Source organism: Bombus affinis, chromosome 2, assembly GCF_024516045.1.
Source record: "Bombus affinis isolate iyBomAffi1 chromosome 2, iyBomAffi1.2, whole genome shotgun sequence".
Lineage (NCBI taxonomy): Eukaryota > Metazoa > Arthropoda > Insecta > Hymenoptera > Apidae > Bombus > Bombus affinis.
Genome location: NC_066345.1, coordinates 1403912 through 1421020, shown reverse-complemented (window position 1 = coordinate 1421020; position 17109 = coordinate 1403912). Strand labels below are relative to the sequence as shown.

Sequence of the window (17109 nt, the reverse complement as noted above, 5' to 3'; positions counted from 1 at the left end):
GAATATTTGTATGAATATATTATATACATTATATGAACGACTATCGTGATTACCATAGAAAAATTGGGACCAATCCGTAAATGAGCGTAGGAGTTACGAGACATTTGTTGCGAATATATACAAAATTAGTATACGGCATGGATAGCAGTCTTAAACGTACAATTAATGTTCAAGATGGTTCGACTATAAATTGTAGCTTATTACCGATCGTTTTTGGCAATCTTTGCAAAGTATCTCCTTCCAATAAATATCTTGCAACTAGCATATACATTTTCAGAGCCATTCCAAATTGTACTAAGAACTTGATAGTCGTGTTTTGCTACAGTGCCGCTGAAGTTTCAAAATATTTTGTATCATACATAGAAAACTTTTAGGAATGTTCGAATACGTTCATAAAACACTATACGTGTGCTTTTATACTGGCCATATTGAAGCGTTTGACAAATGCTTCTTGGTCTCTTGTTTGATTTGGCTAACGTTATTCATACTTCATTCACGATGGAAAGTCAAAATAGAACAGCACAGTGGATTTGTGAAAGTCTACATAAAACAGCATTTCGTATAGCAATTAAACGCTATGTGTACATGTAAAATCAGAATAGTCCTTGCTCGAGTTATGTGCTGCAGGACTTTCTCTCTCTACCTGTGACATAATCTTTTGAGCAGTTGGAGAGTCCGAACTGAACCGCACATTGAAAACTGGAGTAGTTTCGTTTATTATTACGTACAGTACAGACATGTCAAGAATCTGTTGCAACTTTACAACACTGCTGTTGGCCATTCTTTTGGTAACAACGTACACCACTTCTCTACAGGTAAAAATTATTCTTTTATCTTTTACTTGTTTACACTACCGGCGAATTGAAATGTTTTTAGTCAAATTATTCGATAAAGATTCAAACGATTATTTTTTTGTTTGACAAACATGTACATAGCATTAAGAAATAACTATAAAGATTTTCAATCGTACGTATTTATGTATTAAAACAATAATATCTGTTTAGAAGCATAGCGAGTTAATTTACTTAGTAACTTTTATCAGTGGAAATTTGGGTCTTATACAAAAATATTCATATTTGTCTATTTTTCGTATATGTTATAAATAATCCAAATTTAGTAAACCAAATTTAAAAGTAAAAAGTTGTGAATAAAAATATAGTTGTATGTTTGGACCATTATCGAAAAATGCATAAAGCAATCGGTGATTCGTTTTCGATTAATTTTATGACGGGAAACACGTCCTGAATTCATATACAAACGTCTATCATGTAACTACATTTTATCGAAGAAATTAATTCTGTTTTAATCCTATTTACTAATTGTGCCAAAACATTACCACGTGTTTTATCAAATAGAAAAAAGATATTCTACATATGTATAAAAGTACCATTGCAATATACATATAAATGATTTTTAATACATAGTTTCATTGATATCATGTCGTATATATTATTGTATATTTTTATTACATAAATGAGGAAGATTCTGTTATTCTGTTATATCTGTTTAGCATCGAATAGTGGTCGAAGATCTCGATTACAATCATTACAATGAACACCAAAATTTCCAACCAACGGTAAAGTTTGACAGACCAATTGTCGTGAAGGCTTTTGAAAAGCCAAAGAACCAACAAGATTTTAGCAAAATTCCTGGTATTCCGGGTGTAGACTTTCCTTTGTACCATACCGTACCTCCGACAAGTTTTTCCTGCGCACACGTTCCATTCGTACCAGGAATGTACGCGAACGTGGAAACCGGTTGTCAGGTAATTTATTTAATTTCATCAATCGTTTTACAATTGATCATTGAAATATATATATACACATATATATAATGCATTATGTATACAATGTCCGCGTAACGCTGGGGTCGATAGGTCCTCCATAACAAAGCCAGGGTCACCTTGGTTAACAAATAGGACCATATATTGTCTTTTTTCGTTAGATTGTAGACGGCTATAAAAACAGAGGATTTTCGGATCTTTTTTCATCGTCGTATGTATACTCGACACGCTTAAAGTACAAAACATTTCTTGTCACATGCCGGCAGGTAGCAGAAAAGTGACTCGCGTTACGTAACACACTCTGTATACTGTGTATATATGTATGGAGACTTTAAGTAAGATAGAATAATTACCGTTGCTAAAAGCATATCTAAGGAATAAAGTAATTTTCTTTAGCGAAGAGATCATAGAAGAGATGGTTTTATCGATATTTTAGCCAAATTTAATATAGTTGTAAGTCGTGGTACTGTGATCAATAAACCGCGGATATTTATGCAATTTGCGTTATATAACGCAAGAGTCAACAAACACCACAACCCATTAGTCACCCAACTATAATACTTGACACGACGGACCAGATCCGCAGACTAAAAAGAAAATACCCTTTCGATTAAATCCTTAGATCCTACTAGAACCAACAATATAAAACTATTATAAACCATGTCATTGTATCACGCCAAATGAAGTTACTGAAAATTCTCAACGAGAATTGATTGTAAATATTCTAATAAATAAAAAAAAGAAAAAAAATTTATACAATTTCACATTTTTACGAACTTACTAACAAAGTGCGATCCAAGTACATATTTATTACACACTCTGATATTATGGCAAATATTTTACGTTCAATATATTTTTTACATTTCTTGTGCCTTTATGTTTCGCCCAAGTGCACATAAAAATCCGCAGTCTGACGATCAACCGTACAAAGTATAAATCTTGCGAATAATAAAATCGATTCGAATCAGTTAGAGGATTTAAAATGATCTACTATGCACATATACATACGTACATACATATGAATAGGTTTTTTAGTATATCATAATTGATAATATAAAAGGTTTTATACGTACGAACGTTTTCAATGAATAAAAAAGTAATTTGTATAATATATTAGCTGGATTGGATAATTGTGCAGTGTGTCTCAAGAGTTTTTTATGTGTAAAATTGATGATTAAAATCATCTAATAAATTTTTCAATTATCTATTTGTTCTTTTTTCTTTGTACTTCTTATTCGCTGATGTATCTTGTTAAAAGTCACTTTTGACCGCAATATGTAGTTCCTGCAACAGTTACCCTGAAGGCAATTCTATCGTTTCTATCTAGCTATGCATTCACTTTTTAGCCTTGCCTTATATGTAATCAACTAAAATTTCTTTCCTCTTCAAGGAGGAAACATATCTTTTAGTTTGGCCCTAAAAACGGTACGAATATTGTAATATTTCCGTTGAGCCCAATATTTTATTTTATTTCGATCATACGTGACATCGTCCTTTTGTTCGTTCAAACTAAAGTTACTATTACCAGTGCATGTGTTAAAAAATGCGTAAAATATTAGTAGATATCAGAAAGGAAATATAATTGGATAGTTAGATTTAAAAAAAGAATTATGAGATTTTACGTGTAAAACTCTTAGGCATATCTTGCCTATGGTACATCCTCGCCTATTCCAACTAATAGTTTATGATATTTTATCTTTGTAATATGGTAACTCAAATGATACGTTTGTATTATATACTACACTATGATACAAGAAACGCTAAGAAACTTTACTTACGTTTTAGGCATATCACATTTGTCACGATGGTCGCGAAGGTCATCAAGGTGCATCTTTTCTCTGTACTAATGGAACTCTTTTCAATCAACGGGAGTTTGCTTGTGATTGGTGGTATAACGTGAATTGTGCAGATGCGCCAGCTTTGTATAGGTATAATCTTATATTTATTCTAATAAATATATTTGTGATGGTAAACGTTGCAGATATTTACCTTAATGTGAAAGGAGCACAGATCGAAATATCGACCATTCTTGAGCATTCAGCGAAGGAAAATACAGCTTAAAGCGAGACTTAGTCGAACTGACTGACTGCTTATAATTTATTCTGATTTGAAAAAGTATAAAGAGTATAATGCCGTATTCTTCGCAGGATTGCCATTTTCACTTCTTTCGTATCCTCGATGCGTTATCTTTGTAAAAAGGAGTAGTCGAAGTATCCTCTGTCCTTGTCCTCTAAAACGGAATTAATGGAATACCGCAAAATTTTGTATTTTCCAAAAATCTATGATCCTGACAAATGCCAATCAACGCCAAATAAATCGTAGGAATCTCTCGTTGTAGCAAAAATGCGGAAAAAATGTCGAAATTAAATGTTTCACAGTCTCGATGTTTAATAATTCATTTTATCATTTTGTCGATAATTCTTATGTAATATTACATTTATCGTTTGCAATATTTTAATTTTTATTATTCACATATTTTCATTTTGTTTGTTTTAGGTTAAATTTAGACCCTTTGAAGAACCCTTATATACCGGAAGAAAGAAAGGAGATAATTCGGAAGCAGAATATGAGAATCGTCGTGTATTAAAATTTCTAATCTATATCCTAAATATAATTTAAAACGTGCCAGTTGTACAAAGAATTACTAAATCTCTGCTACATGATTTACAGCCTTTAGTATTATTATGGCTATGCGACGTTTTCTTATATTTTATTATAGAGATTTTTCTAATGCAAACGAGAAAACGGTGAAGTAAACATCTTCCAAAATTTGTAACGAGTAATTATCGCTTTAGGTCCGTCAGTGTTCTTTGTTACATCATACATATGTTTCCAGGATTCTTAGTAGATTGTAAATTATTTCCCTATAATTATGTAAAACGTTGTCGTATGTAATTAATATTACAATTGTTTTTATTTCACTCTCGGTTAACGTTTCGCCACATTCGGTATTAAAGTTTTCGAAAAATAATAAAAAACAAGTACAGAATATGATACGAATGACTGCTCTGAGCAGATGACGATTCAGCTTGAATTAATCTAAATAATTAATGTGTTCTAAACTATACATATTTTTTTGCGCATCTTATACTATTATTTCCATATCGTGATATCGTAGGTTGTAGATCAGTAAACTCGTTTTGACGTCAACTAGGACACTGTATTTTTAAAAAGTGAATGGTAATATACATGTAAAAAAGAACTATGGTAATATCGAGAATACTTTGAAGATGATTTTAAAAGAATTTTTCGTTTACCGTAACATGTACATTCTTAAACTGTTCTTATATTTTCTCATTCTATGTAACAGTGACCATAATTTGGACGTTTGTAATAGAGATGGTATATCTACATTTTGTTCATCGCATTAGTTTCGCATATTAATCATAACCGGACTGCGGATATTTATGCAAATATATATATTTTTATGAAAGCCGTTGGAAAGTAGAAATTTGTTTCAGCTACTAGGTATTATCGTAAGTGCTATATTTTCGACGTTTCACATATTTTTGCGTATTATGTGCACTCTGTGCATTTCGGTGCTCCTTAAATTTCTCATAAATGCGTAAAAATCCACAGTCTAATTATAACGATTTATAATGGACATTTAAGTTATCATTACTTTTAATTCATTTATATCTATTACTATTCTAAGATTATTGAAATTTCGATAAAATTAAATGAATTATTTACACTCTACTGTATTCCACCATTCACAACGTTTCTTTACGTTACTAAATGCTGTTCCCGATGGACAAAGCGAAGAAGTTTTCGACCAACCGGAGCAGTTGTGGAAAACCTAGAAACAAAGAATCATTTGAAAAATGTACAGTAAATCCGAATAATGAAAATATACATACGAGTGTCAGATGATTCTTTATAAAGAAATAAAGGATGGATATAGAACAACATTTTCTTTTCTGAAGCTTATTTTTTAGAGAAAATCGAGTTTGAAAGGGGAATGTAAAAAAATTGTCATTTTTGGAGCCACCTGTGAACCAGATATTCTTGCAGGACATTTAAGAGCATCTAACAAGGAATAAAAAATGTTTTTTTTAATAAAGATTAAATGTAACGAAAGGATAAATGTTCAAATTAATTTTTCTCGAAAACGAAGCCTCATGCAAGAAAATGTATTATCTTCTTATTCTTTCATAACAGCGAAATCTATTAAACCTTAAATTGAAAAGGAAATTTTCGGAACGAAAAGCGTAATGAGCTATGTACTCACTTGACACTTAGTTTCAACATCGGCAAACATGCCTCTCCTACCATTGCACGTGAAACCAGTTTCTGGAATTTTGGTAAGATTCGTATACCGAGAAATTGTATCGTCGGTGTTCAGCTTGACATTTTGGTACGATGTTGCTTTCGGATTTATTTCGATGTTTTGCAATTCCTGCTTTCGAATGCGAGGAGAAAAGTTTTGGTTTCTATTTGCAGGATGAGATCCGACGTGTCTCGAAGATCGCTCGTGAAACTTATTCAAAAATCCCTGATAATCAGCAATGATCTGAAAATAAAAAGACCGTCTTTATACATTTTCGCGGCTGAAACGTTGTCCGATATCCATCTAGAAACAAATTACGAGTTTATGGATATGAGATACGACAGACACTTTGAACAGTTTCTTTAGTCGCTTATAATTCCAAAACTATGTACGTAGGACGTGTTGTTCATTCGCTGTAACAATGATATAACTCAAAATTTGCAGTTTCCGAGTTATTATTATAAATGAGCCATCAGAACTTGTCACATAAGAAGACTTTACGTTTGCTCCTGTTGTTTTGGTTTCAAAAAGAGTGTCGCATCTGTAGTATCGTGGGCAAAAGGCCTAAGATATCGGCCGAATCGTAAACAATGTCGCGAGAGCCGCGGCATCGTCGGGTACATCAATGTGTCGTCGGTCCTTTCAAGTGAACAGTTTCGTGGAAGAGGCCTGCGTGACCCTGGCCACGGGCGTTTTCGGGACACGTGCGCGATAGGGCGGGAAAAGACAAAAGAGATGCTAAAGGCGGTGTTGAGACACCAGCGAGAACGAATGCAAAAGGCGTACAGTATGAGTTGAGAAGCGAAAGCGTGCGAGTGCAGATGCCAAAGACGAGAGTTATAGAGTCGAGAGAGTTATTTGAGCGGAATAAGACTTTTGTGTTTTAGTTCAAGTTGAACATTTATCGTTCTCTGTCCAATTAATCTCTGTTATTTTCATTTATCTTAATAAATAGTATTAGGAGAATTTTACAAATCTAAATTATCCTAATCCTATCCTTTTTCCGATACTACACATCTTATACTGTCAGGATATTGCTGTGAAGATAAGGAAAGCTTCTTTCTTCTCTTGTATCATTAATAACGTGCTATTTCAACTTACGATTTTATCGATGAAATAATACGCGTGACTGCTGTTAAAATTATTTTAAACGATAACGACATAACGTTAAATAAATCTTGATCATTGATAGTCTTAGCTCAGAATGGAGGTAGCTTTAAGGATACATGTGAATTTATTGAACCAAACAAGAATAAAATGCTTTTGCGCAAGTTCTTATATTCGTTATATCAACTTACTTGTTTGTGCCATTTCAATGTGATGTTTTGACAAAATTATAACGATTCTAAACGTCCAAACTCGTCTTCCCAAAAATCATGATTTTTTAATTTACCTCGTTCTTGCGCTAAACGAGCGATACGTTGATATAACGTTTCTTAGTCCTTTTAATGTGTAGATTCATCTCGTGACATATGAACATGCGTTTATTAGCCACCCTGTACGTTTAACTCTATTACGAGTAGAAGAGGAAATTACGTAAGAGAGAGCGTTTTAGACATATCGATATATGCAACGCGAGTGAGAGTAACGTGACTTAACTACTGTTACTGTGAAAGATGCTCATGAGATTCTTGCTTGAATTCTGTTAAGAAAGGAAGAGGCGTAATAGTATGTTATTGGTGCTTTGCTCGTAATTTGCATACCGCGAGTGCAGGTGAGCGTGCATCAGCGAATGTACTCGCGACTACGGTTTCATTCGCGTTTCAAATCCAAGATAACTAGATGATCTATCTTCTCGTAGCAGGTAATCCTAGAAAATTGTGGTTGGTTTCAACGAAGTAGGCAAACTAGAATCTCGTGTGTCGATATGCGTTCTTCTTTCACAGATTGTGGTTTTGCACTCGAGTTGATCAAAAAAGATACATCACACACGCACACATATACGTCTCATACAGCCTATAGGTGACCATTATAAATTTTACGATCTCTCGTTTTATTCCATGTTAGAACGCATAAACGCTGACTAGCTTCAATTTGTCATTTCTAATATAAATTCAATCGTTTATCGAATGACGCAGGAAATCGTGTAAGACATTTAAAAGTTTGAGCTTTTTGAAAACCTGTGCAATTAATTTTACAATCACCTTTTCCTCTTTTCTTTCAGCGATATATTAGATATCTTAATGTATCGCTAAAATATTGGTATTACGGTAGAACTTCATTTGTATGAATCGCGTCTATCTGAACGAAATTTTGGTCAATGACCAATCGAGGGACGAGATAACAGAAGCTCGTCGATCGTCCCCAGTACCTATTACTTTCCGTTCACACAATAGGAGTTCACGTTCAGATAAACGACTTGAACCAGCAAAAGTTTAGTTTAACACCGATGAAAATCGCTTACACGTATCCCAATGAGAACATCCACGGTAGGCGGTTCGGTCAAGTGAAGTGAAAATCTCTTAACCGTTACCTGACTTGACGTGATCTGACTAAACTGTTGCTAGTTGAATTCATTTATCTGAACGCGAGCTCCTATTATGTGAACAATAACAGATGCTTAGCGGGGACAATCGCTGAGTTCCTATTATATAAAATATTTGTTCGCCGACAAATCCAGGCAAACCAAGTTCCACCGTAATTTCTCTCCTGGTATTAATTGTACAAAATAAATTCCTTTCGCAGTACGAACTATTTCTAACAATTGGTAGATGGCAGAACGTATACAAATGTCCAAATATTAATAAATGTCTCGTATTTTCGTCGAATAGATAATTATGCACAAAAGGGGGCCTCAAGTTCGATTTTGTTAAATTTGGAATACGTAGAGGAGAAGGTTCCGAGTAACATGCATTTTGTCCAAGATGCGGGGTGATTGTCACGACCGGCATACTTCAAATCCGATGGACCGATGATGGAGATAGAGATGTGGCGGCCTTGGCGACAATGTATATCGCCGAAGTGCCTAATGAGTCATCTGTATCCCAACGATCCTTCCACCGAATGTCCTAGAAGTGTGACAACGGTCACGTACGCCTACAGGGTAGTGGGGATATTGAGGGATGACAAACAAAGAAGAAACAGATGTTACCGAAAGTCAAATTGTAAGAGCTTCAGTCTTGGAAAGTCACGGCTGGAGCTCAGAACAAAATCGCAGTCAGTGTAAATTCAGAATACAAGACAATACAGAATACAATACAACCTTAATTTTTTTCTTTTCGTTCGAGCCTCCTGCTTTTTATTTTACGTGACATGATCATGGCTGAAAAATTATGTCACATTACAAAAAAAAAAAAAAATGATACTTGTTAAATCACATTTAGTTTAATATAAACTGTTAAAAATGCAATTGCATACGCATTTGCACAGGATTGCGATAGTAATGGTGTAAGATACGGTTAAGTTAATTCAAGTTAGATTCCATGGGTGGCTGGAAATTGAGATCTCTTTTTGTGCATAATTACCGTAGAATAAGCAATATGATATTTCAATCGTGCTCGCTTATACGAAGCAACAGATACAGAGATAGTGCTGTGTTGGAATAATGGTATAACCAACTATACGTAGAAGCAGACGCATAGAATATATACCTGGTGAGAGTTGAAAAGCGCTATGTTGTTGAGAATATAATCGTCGAATGGTTGGTAAATAGAATCCCATTCGTAGCGAATATTCCAAGTTGGTGTAAAAGTTTCTTCTAATAAATTGGCATCAGCAGGAAGTACCAATGGTGTTACGATAGGTTTATAAATTCCAGGTTTCAATGGTGGTACTATAGGTACAAATTGTCTGAAGCTCGTATAAGTTTGTGATTTGGAAAAATCCCGATGCTTGTTAAAGCGATTGTTCGTGTACTCGTGACCATTAAATCGCGAGTATGGCGTACGAATAACGTAAGTCGTGTCAATCGCTTTCGCACGGTTGTAATGAAATCTGCCTTCGGGTGGAACGTATCGTCCATCCGGTGTCAGGTACACCTGCAAAGACAGAACAATGCTGTTCAATTAATTTCCATTTAATTAGCGAGGTGAATATTAAACGTATTGGTTGGTTTATTAAAGAGACGAGTGATAAAATTGTAATAGTCAATTATATTAAAATCACTTTAAGCACAAGTACAGAGATAATGTATGCCGATCGTAATCGTCGCTCGCTACTCTACTATCTGACTCGCTATAATGACTTTCCTAGAGAGCACGTTCGTCTATTTGTATCGACCAGTGTCGTTATAAGAAGTTCGAACGTAACTCCGGTTGACGATTACAAATGACGACGATAATATTTTGTCCGGAGTTCGTTTACCTTTGAATCTGGCAAACCAAAACAATGTTGATATTCCAAGGCACAATAATACGAGTCTCTCCCGCTTCGTTCTTCAAAATTTTTCTAACTTTCTTAACCTTTTCGCTTCGACAGTCCAGTCCACCGAAGTACTGTTACTGAACAGAAACGCGCGCCAAAAATGCGCACAGTGTGCACGATTGCTATATATACGTTTTCCTATGTCTTAAATAACAATAATTTTTGTAAGAACCGTATATGAAATATTGTTTCACTGTCAATGGATTTAATAGATTTTTTAACACGAAACAGTATACGATCGTTTGGATGTTTGAAATTTTGTCGTTGTTGTTTTAAGAATGAGTAACTTTTAAGAAGTGATTAATCCAATATATCAATAAAATCAACAGAAAATGTTCTGCCGATAACGAAAAAATATATTATTGACTACAGATGGCATTGATGTATACCCGATATATGGGGTGCCGAACTTAGGATTCGTCGCGTAGTCGCCGCCTATATGCGGCTCTCGTACCCACAGGTCATCTCGCGAGCGCCGCCTATAAGTGGCACCCGAAGCGAAAGGGTTAAATTAAGCATTTTTAAACTAAGCTCCAAGTATCATAATATTTTTTTATAAAGAATTAAGAACTGCATCGAACAGTATGTAAAAAAGTGTACAGTTTCATTTAGAAAAACGAAGATCTCGAAACGTCTTTACTTAGACAAATCTGGCAGTCAGTGTAAGACATTTTCCTCGAAACAGAACGTGTTTTGTTTGAAACTTTTTTCCGAATACTGTATAATTTAGAAGATATTTACGCCTGTATAATATTTAGCATATGGTAGAGTGCAAAGGCTATTCAAATTTATTTAAAACGTCAAAAACACCATTGACTTGGAAAATGCTTAACCTACATTTTGTTTATTAACTTGTACATACCTTTATTACTTCTGGCATCGTTTGAACATGCTGAGTATGTTTATGCACACTTCGGGCATCCAAGACCACTCCATCAGGTACTGTAATACCTTCTTTGTTTAATCGATTTAACGCTAAACGATCAGTCCTAAAAGCTTCTTCTGGAATTTTACCTCCTAATGCTGGTAAGACTTGTTCTCTAAATATTTGTCTTTTCCGCTGTAACCATAAAAATTTGTTTCCATATTAATATTACAAAAATATCGTTCCTAAGATATTTTACTTCAAAATTACGCCGTGAAATATACAATTTAAATATAAACGATGTCATTATAAGGTTAGTTTGTGATCATCTTTAGAGCAATATATTTATACATTAAACAAGTATTCGACTGATACAACATTTGTATAAAAGAAAGTTTTATGTACGTTTCTAATATTTTCTAATATTTCTAGTATAAATACCAAGAGTAATATACGATTACCGATAGACTAGTTATATTACCATTTGTAACTAAAACTAATATCGTGTCTGTGTATCTTACCTTTTCTGCAACAACGCATATCATTAGAAACGTGGCAGTAAGTATTAAACGAAACCAATTTTCTTTCTCGATTATTGTCTTCATTCTAATGGAAAATTGGTTGATTTTTTACATAATCAGAAACATTCGATTCAATTTCCTAAAATGTTAAAAAAAAGCATTTTTTTATCGATACATAATTATGAAACTCTACTTGTTACTTAATTATAGTTCAGTATATGGCCATTCCAGGTATTGGTATATATTATTTTGATAACAAAATTGTATCACTTTATGAAAGTCATCAAAAGTTACATCACACATGCGGTAGAAGTAAATGTATTAGTACGTATAGAGGATGCCTAAGCTAAAAAGGATTATCCAACTATCTACCTTGTGTAATGTTGCGTGTAAAAACTTCTCAAGACAAAGCTACGCTACCTCGAGGGACACGTGAATCGATGAAAAGTATGTTTCCTCAAGTTCGTTTCTTTTACAAGATTTCAAGGTCATCGGTTTTATTTCTAAAGTAGAGATCTACGTATTTGCTTGTTCGGTAGATGTGATTTTCTATTCTCTATACAAAAGTAGCAAGGTACTTACGCTGAAAAGTGCATAGTTTAAAAGATATTTCGACCTTAATTTCATGAAATGTAGCGGATGAAAGACAAACAAGACATAAACGCAAAAGCATCACTTTGCATTTCTCTTTGTCCATGGTACGCCAGGTTTTATAAAATTAAAATTAAGATATCCTTTAAACCAAGCATAAACTAAGCGTTTTCAGACACAAGTGCTTTGATACTGTTGTATGGAAAATAGGAAATCGCGTTAATTGATAATTGGAAGAACATAGAATTAGACGACCTTGAGGAAAAAGATTCTTTCCACCGTTTCCAATGTCCTTAGATCAAAATACAACGATTCTATAAAATTTAAATTACGTATAAAGTCGTGCACGCGATAGTACTTTACGATTATGCTACACGATGCTCTATATTCGTGCTAAAGTCTGTAAACACGTTTTGAATAGATCGTCAACCGCGATGTGGACCCGATAGTAAACAGCAAGTATTATTTTATCAAAATATATAATAAATAAGTAATAATAAAATACATTATTTTATATTAACAGAAATTGAGATATTTCAATATAAGTTTCCGATTTGATTACCATCCGCTTCAATACATTTCTACGAACGATTCACGTACCATTTGCTACTCATAAGTACGATTCATATATTCATTATTGAGAAATTTTCAATCTAACGCGTAATGTTTGCTTCAAAGAGCATCGTAAGATACCCTTACACGTACGTTTAACAGAATTTAAATTTAATTAGGGGTGTTAATTTTAACGTTGCTGTTATTAAACTTGAAAGAGGCAAAATTTTAGAGAAAGCTTAAACTTTCAATGAAGGAATATTACGAGATGCGTGCTTATGGAAGAAGAAAGTTTTACATAAGGGATAACCGATTGCTCGGAACGATATTCGTGGTTAGAGAATGACTTTCACTCTTTAATGGCATAGATAATCGACAATGCTGACGAAGATTAAATTTTCTATCTGCAAGATTGTTGCAAATATCCAAGATCGATCGTGCGCAAATTTTATATTACTCTTTCTCATAAATTACATTATACTAATTGCAAATCGATCATAAACTATAGTTTACTATCATATATTGGGTTGACAACTAAGTGATTGTCATTACCACCTAATGACAAAATCAGCAATCACTTAGTTGCCAAACCAATGGGACAAACCCCACACTAAGATGGTAGAAGACTGAAAAATTTGTTAAATTAAACGAAATTGAGCCTCGAACAATGCACGAGGTAATTACGCAAAAGAGGAAGCCTCGATTCTAATGACCTTGAGCTTGAAATATACATGGTAGAGAGGAAGGGCACGAGTGACATATTTCATTGTCCGAAGCGTGGGATAGTCATGGTTCAAAAGTTATGACAAACGGGAAATGGTACTTGTTACGTACATTTACTTGGATTTGAAATTGAATCTGCATTTGCATAGGATTGCGATCCTAGTAGCGCTAGATTCCCAACTTTTGCGCCACAATCGTCTTACGCGAACGTCTCGGACAAAGCGCACGTTACTCTGGACCCTCTTGTCTACAACATATAGGAAAACCAACAAAATTAGAATTGAATTAGAAATGGACGAGTAGCGGATTAAAGAGATTTTATTGGTGAGAACGAGGGCAGAGCGAAATGGGTACAACGTGCACTTGTCGCTTCTTCGCACAATTTGTAGTAACACGGTTTCTTTCTAGACGTCTTCTGACGATATTCTGGAGACGTTCTAAGGTTTCCTATACACTAGCTAGTCGTAAATAGCTTAGCCAATGTACATTAGCGACGCATTAAGTATATAATCAACAAGTTTTTCAGAATGTGACGTAATTTCTTTATATTTCATTACTCGTGTAATAGAAATTCGATTATCCAAACAATTTGTCCCCCTATCATTATTAATTCGAATATGGCAGGTTCTACTGTAATTATTCTGGCTGCAGAAGATACTAATTCGAAGCAAAGTGAAGGAATTGAATACTGCTCTGGTACATTGTAGTGGATTTCTTGCTACAGAGTCGAAGAATAATTGAATTACTTTTGCCCTTGGGAACTGGATCAGCTGCAGGAAGCAAAAAAAGGTGAAAGTTTCGTTCACAACGTAGTATTCTTGTCTTTTATCAATTGCACCTTGAATGAAGTTGGCACAAAGAAATCCAAAGACCAATCAGAAATAGGACAAGGAACAGCAACATCGAGAAACTACATACATATAATCCTTTAGATTCTAGTATAATTATAAAATATGCATTTTGCTTTATTCCTTTTTCCAATATGTGCAATGTATGATTATTTAATGTAGGCACTCGATTAAATATAGGCGCTGAGTAATTCTCACGCGCGTATAGACGCGTATATGTTCGATTTGCGCAACGAAATGACCACGCGCAAAGTTTGTTAAAAGAAATAAATTCAGTTTTCTTCTTTCAAATATCGAGAGGTCAACCATCGAACTTTCGATAATAACCTTTAGCGAATTTTGGAATCTTGAGATTCAACGATTATTAATACCTGTAATTAATCGAACATTGTTCGATTTAATTTATTTTTCAATGATGCGATATTATTCTATGCAATTTTTATGAAATTTAACGATGACATTATAAAAATAGAACTCTTCTCCTTTATGCATTATTAACTTTTACGCTTTTTAAAATTTCAAAATTTCGCATAGAAGATAAACTTATAAATAAATACGACCGATTTTTAACATCTGGCCACCGCTTCGTACAAATCATCGTATTCTTCATAGACCGCACTGTGATATCACGAAACGTCATTTTCTTCGTTTATATTGTTCACGAATATACCCGCAATATTTTTATAATTTATCAAGGAATATTGTATGCCAGAGAAAGTCTTCGTTTCGATTGAACGGATGATTTTGTATTTTTGGTCGAGTTAGTGAAAGTAGATTCGTCTTTAACGCTATTAAGGTCGCATATTCCTTTAATTAATTACGAAATACCATCGCTTCTCAATGTCCGAAAGTGAATGCAACATATTATATTAGCAAATTGTTAAACATTGCAATAATCAATATGTACATCGTATAATGTTCTACTATATGTATTTTTCATAAAGATCCAAGTTTATCCTATCATATTAGTAGTTTTACGTTTTCGTTATTCATTAATTTCGTTATTAATCAGTTGATGATCAACTTAAAATTAAACCAACCATGTTAGGAGAAGACACGAGGAGAAGGATAAAAAGCGCTAATAATAAATGCTTGAAAATGAATGATTAATTTCAACCATAAATACTGCTTCGTTTTATCTCCTCCAGCTCCCCTCTACTCTTTAAAGTTACTTTTTAGAAAATATTCTTCGCAACTTTTTAGTTGTACGGAATAGGGAAAACATGTTTCGAGCGATGAAAGTTAATATGCAGTTCCATTTGACAAATTAGGGCTGACATCCTTTCCATCCATAGAAAACTCAATTCAAAAATTTCTTTTACTCAAAAAGGTTACGCCCTGTGAACCATTTGATAACTTTCGAGCTTTACAATGGCTTTGGAGACAAATTCTTGTCACGCTTTATCGCGAACATTCTATATATCTCATGTTTTTCGGTGGTTACTTTGTTTTCTGAATTTTTTAATATCGAAATATCGGTACTTTACAGAACAGTCATAATTACAGCAAATATGCTTATATTTTGCTTTAGAACGTTCTTCATTGCCTCGTTACCTAATCGGAGTCATTGTATCCCGGTTGAACGGAACTAGGAAACGGCATAATGTTACGTAGGAATCTCATCAAGTATATAACACGGTATAGAGGCAACATCCGGGCTCTGTGTATTTCTTTATACTTTTCTTCCGAGTTTATGGCAATACGCATAGCATACGAGTAATTTATACATATTATTTAAAAAAAAACTATACTTTCGTTACCTTCAAATTTTCATTTGACTCGTAATCGAGTCTCTTCAGAAGACAAATTGATTAACTCTACTTTTCATTAATTTCTTAATCTCACTACATAAGTAGTGCGATTGATATTCGATTTTCCAGAAACAAATGACTTATTTCTATAGGTACATTGATGGTGACAAGATAACATAAGTAAAAGTTATAGAGTTGGTCAATGTGGCTGCTGAACCGCTTAACTATAACTTATTTATTTATTTATTTATTTATTTATTTGTAAAAGAAAAGTCAGTACAAACCAAATATAGAAAGCGTCGGTAAAATCTTGGAAGTGCATTTACCGGCTATTTAATTTGATCTTTGAGAACTTCACCATGAAGAGCAACATGTAGTAATACACAAAACAGTTTGTCAAAAACTAAAAACCATATCGTGATTATCTGACCAGGTGCTATACTTTATGAATTAAATTGTTGAACCGATGCATACACCACAACTTTCATATGTACACTGCGGCAATCGACGAAGAGACGAGGAGGCTGAACCAAGAATTCGAAGGGTTGTGAAGATGATACTGAACTCGCTCGTAAGAGTTCACCTGATGATATACCTGAGAGAACTGAAGCACGTGATTCGAGTTCAAAGTACTTTCACTGCTAGACTATAATAGTTCTGCAGCTTGTTCCTCTTCTTTCTCTTCTTCCTAATTCTTCTTTCTCACACTCACGGGCTCAACAGCCTGAAACGGAGATGATCGACGCTGCGGTGATCGATATCCTGGGTCAATGACGATCGACTAACTGGTTGTCCTCGTAAATAGATAGTTTCTCGTTGGAATTTATTTTACTAAAGGAAAAC

General features: G+C 34.1%; 2 protein-coding genes across 2 annotated transcripts; one reads left to right on the top strand and one right to left on the bottom strand.

The window, feature by feature from the left end:
• The first annotated feature begins 631 nt into the window (after positions 1-631).
• Positions 632-4452, top strand: LOC126928894 (uncharacterized). Its single transcript, XM_050744749.1, has 4 exons — positions 632-815; positions 1511-1765; positions 3569-3711; positions 4280-4452. Exons 1-4 carry the CDS (start codon positions 738-740, stop codon positions 4368-4370), a joined length of 567 nt encoding a protein of 188 aa, XP_050600706.1. The 5' UTR covers positions 632-737; the 3' UTR covers positions 4371-4452.
• Positions 4349-16993, bottom strand: LOC126928893 (uncharacterized). Its single transcript, XM_050744748.1, has 6 exons — positions 16551-16993; positions 11802-11940; positions 11278-11475; positions 9644-10030; positions 6015-6296; positions 4349-5582 (listed from the first exon to the last, which is right to left on the bottom strand). The coding sequence occupies exons 2-6, from the start codon at positions 11883-11885 to the stop codon at positions 5469-5471; spliced, it is 1065 nt and encodes a 354-aa protein (XP_050600705.1). The 5' UTR covers positions 11886-11940; positions 16551-16993; the 3' UTR covers positions 4349-5468.
• Between the last annotated feature and the right edge of the window lie 116 nt (positions 16994-17109).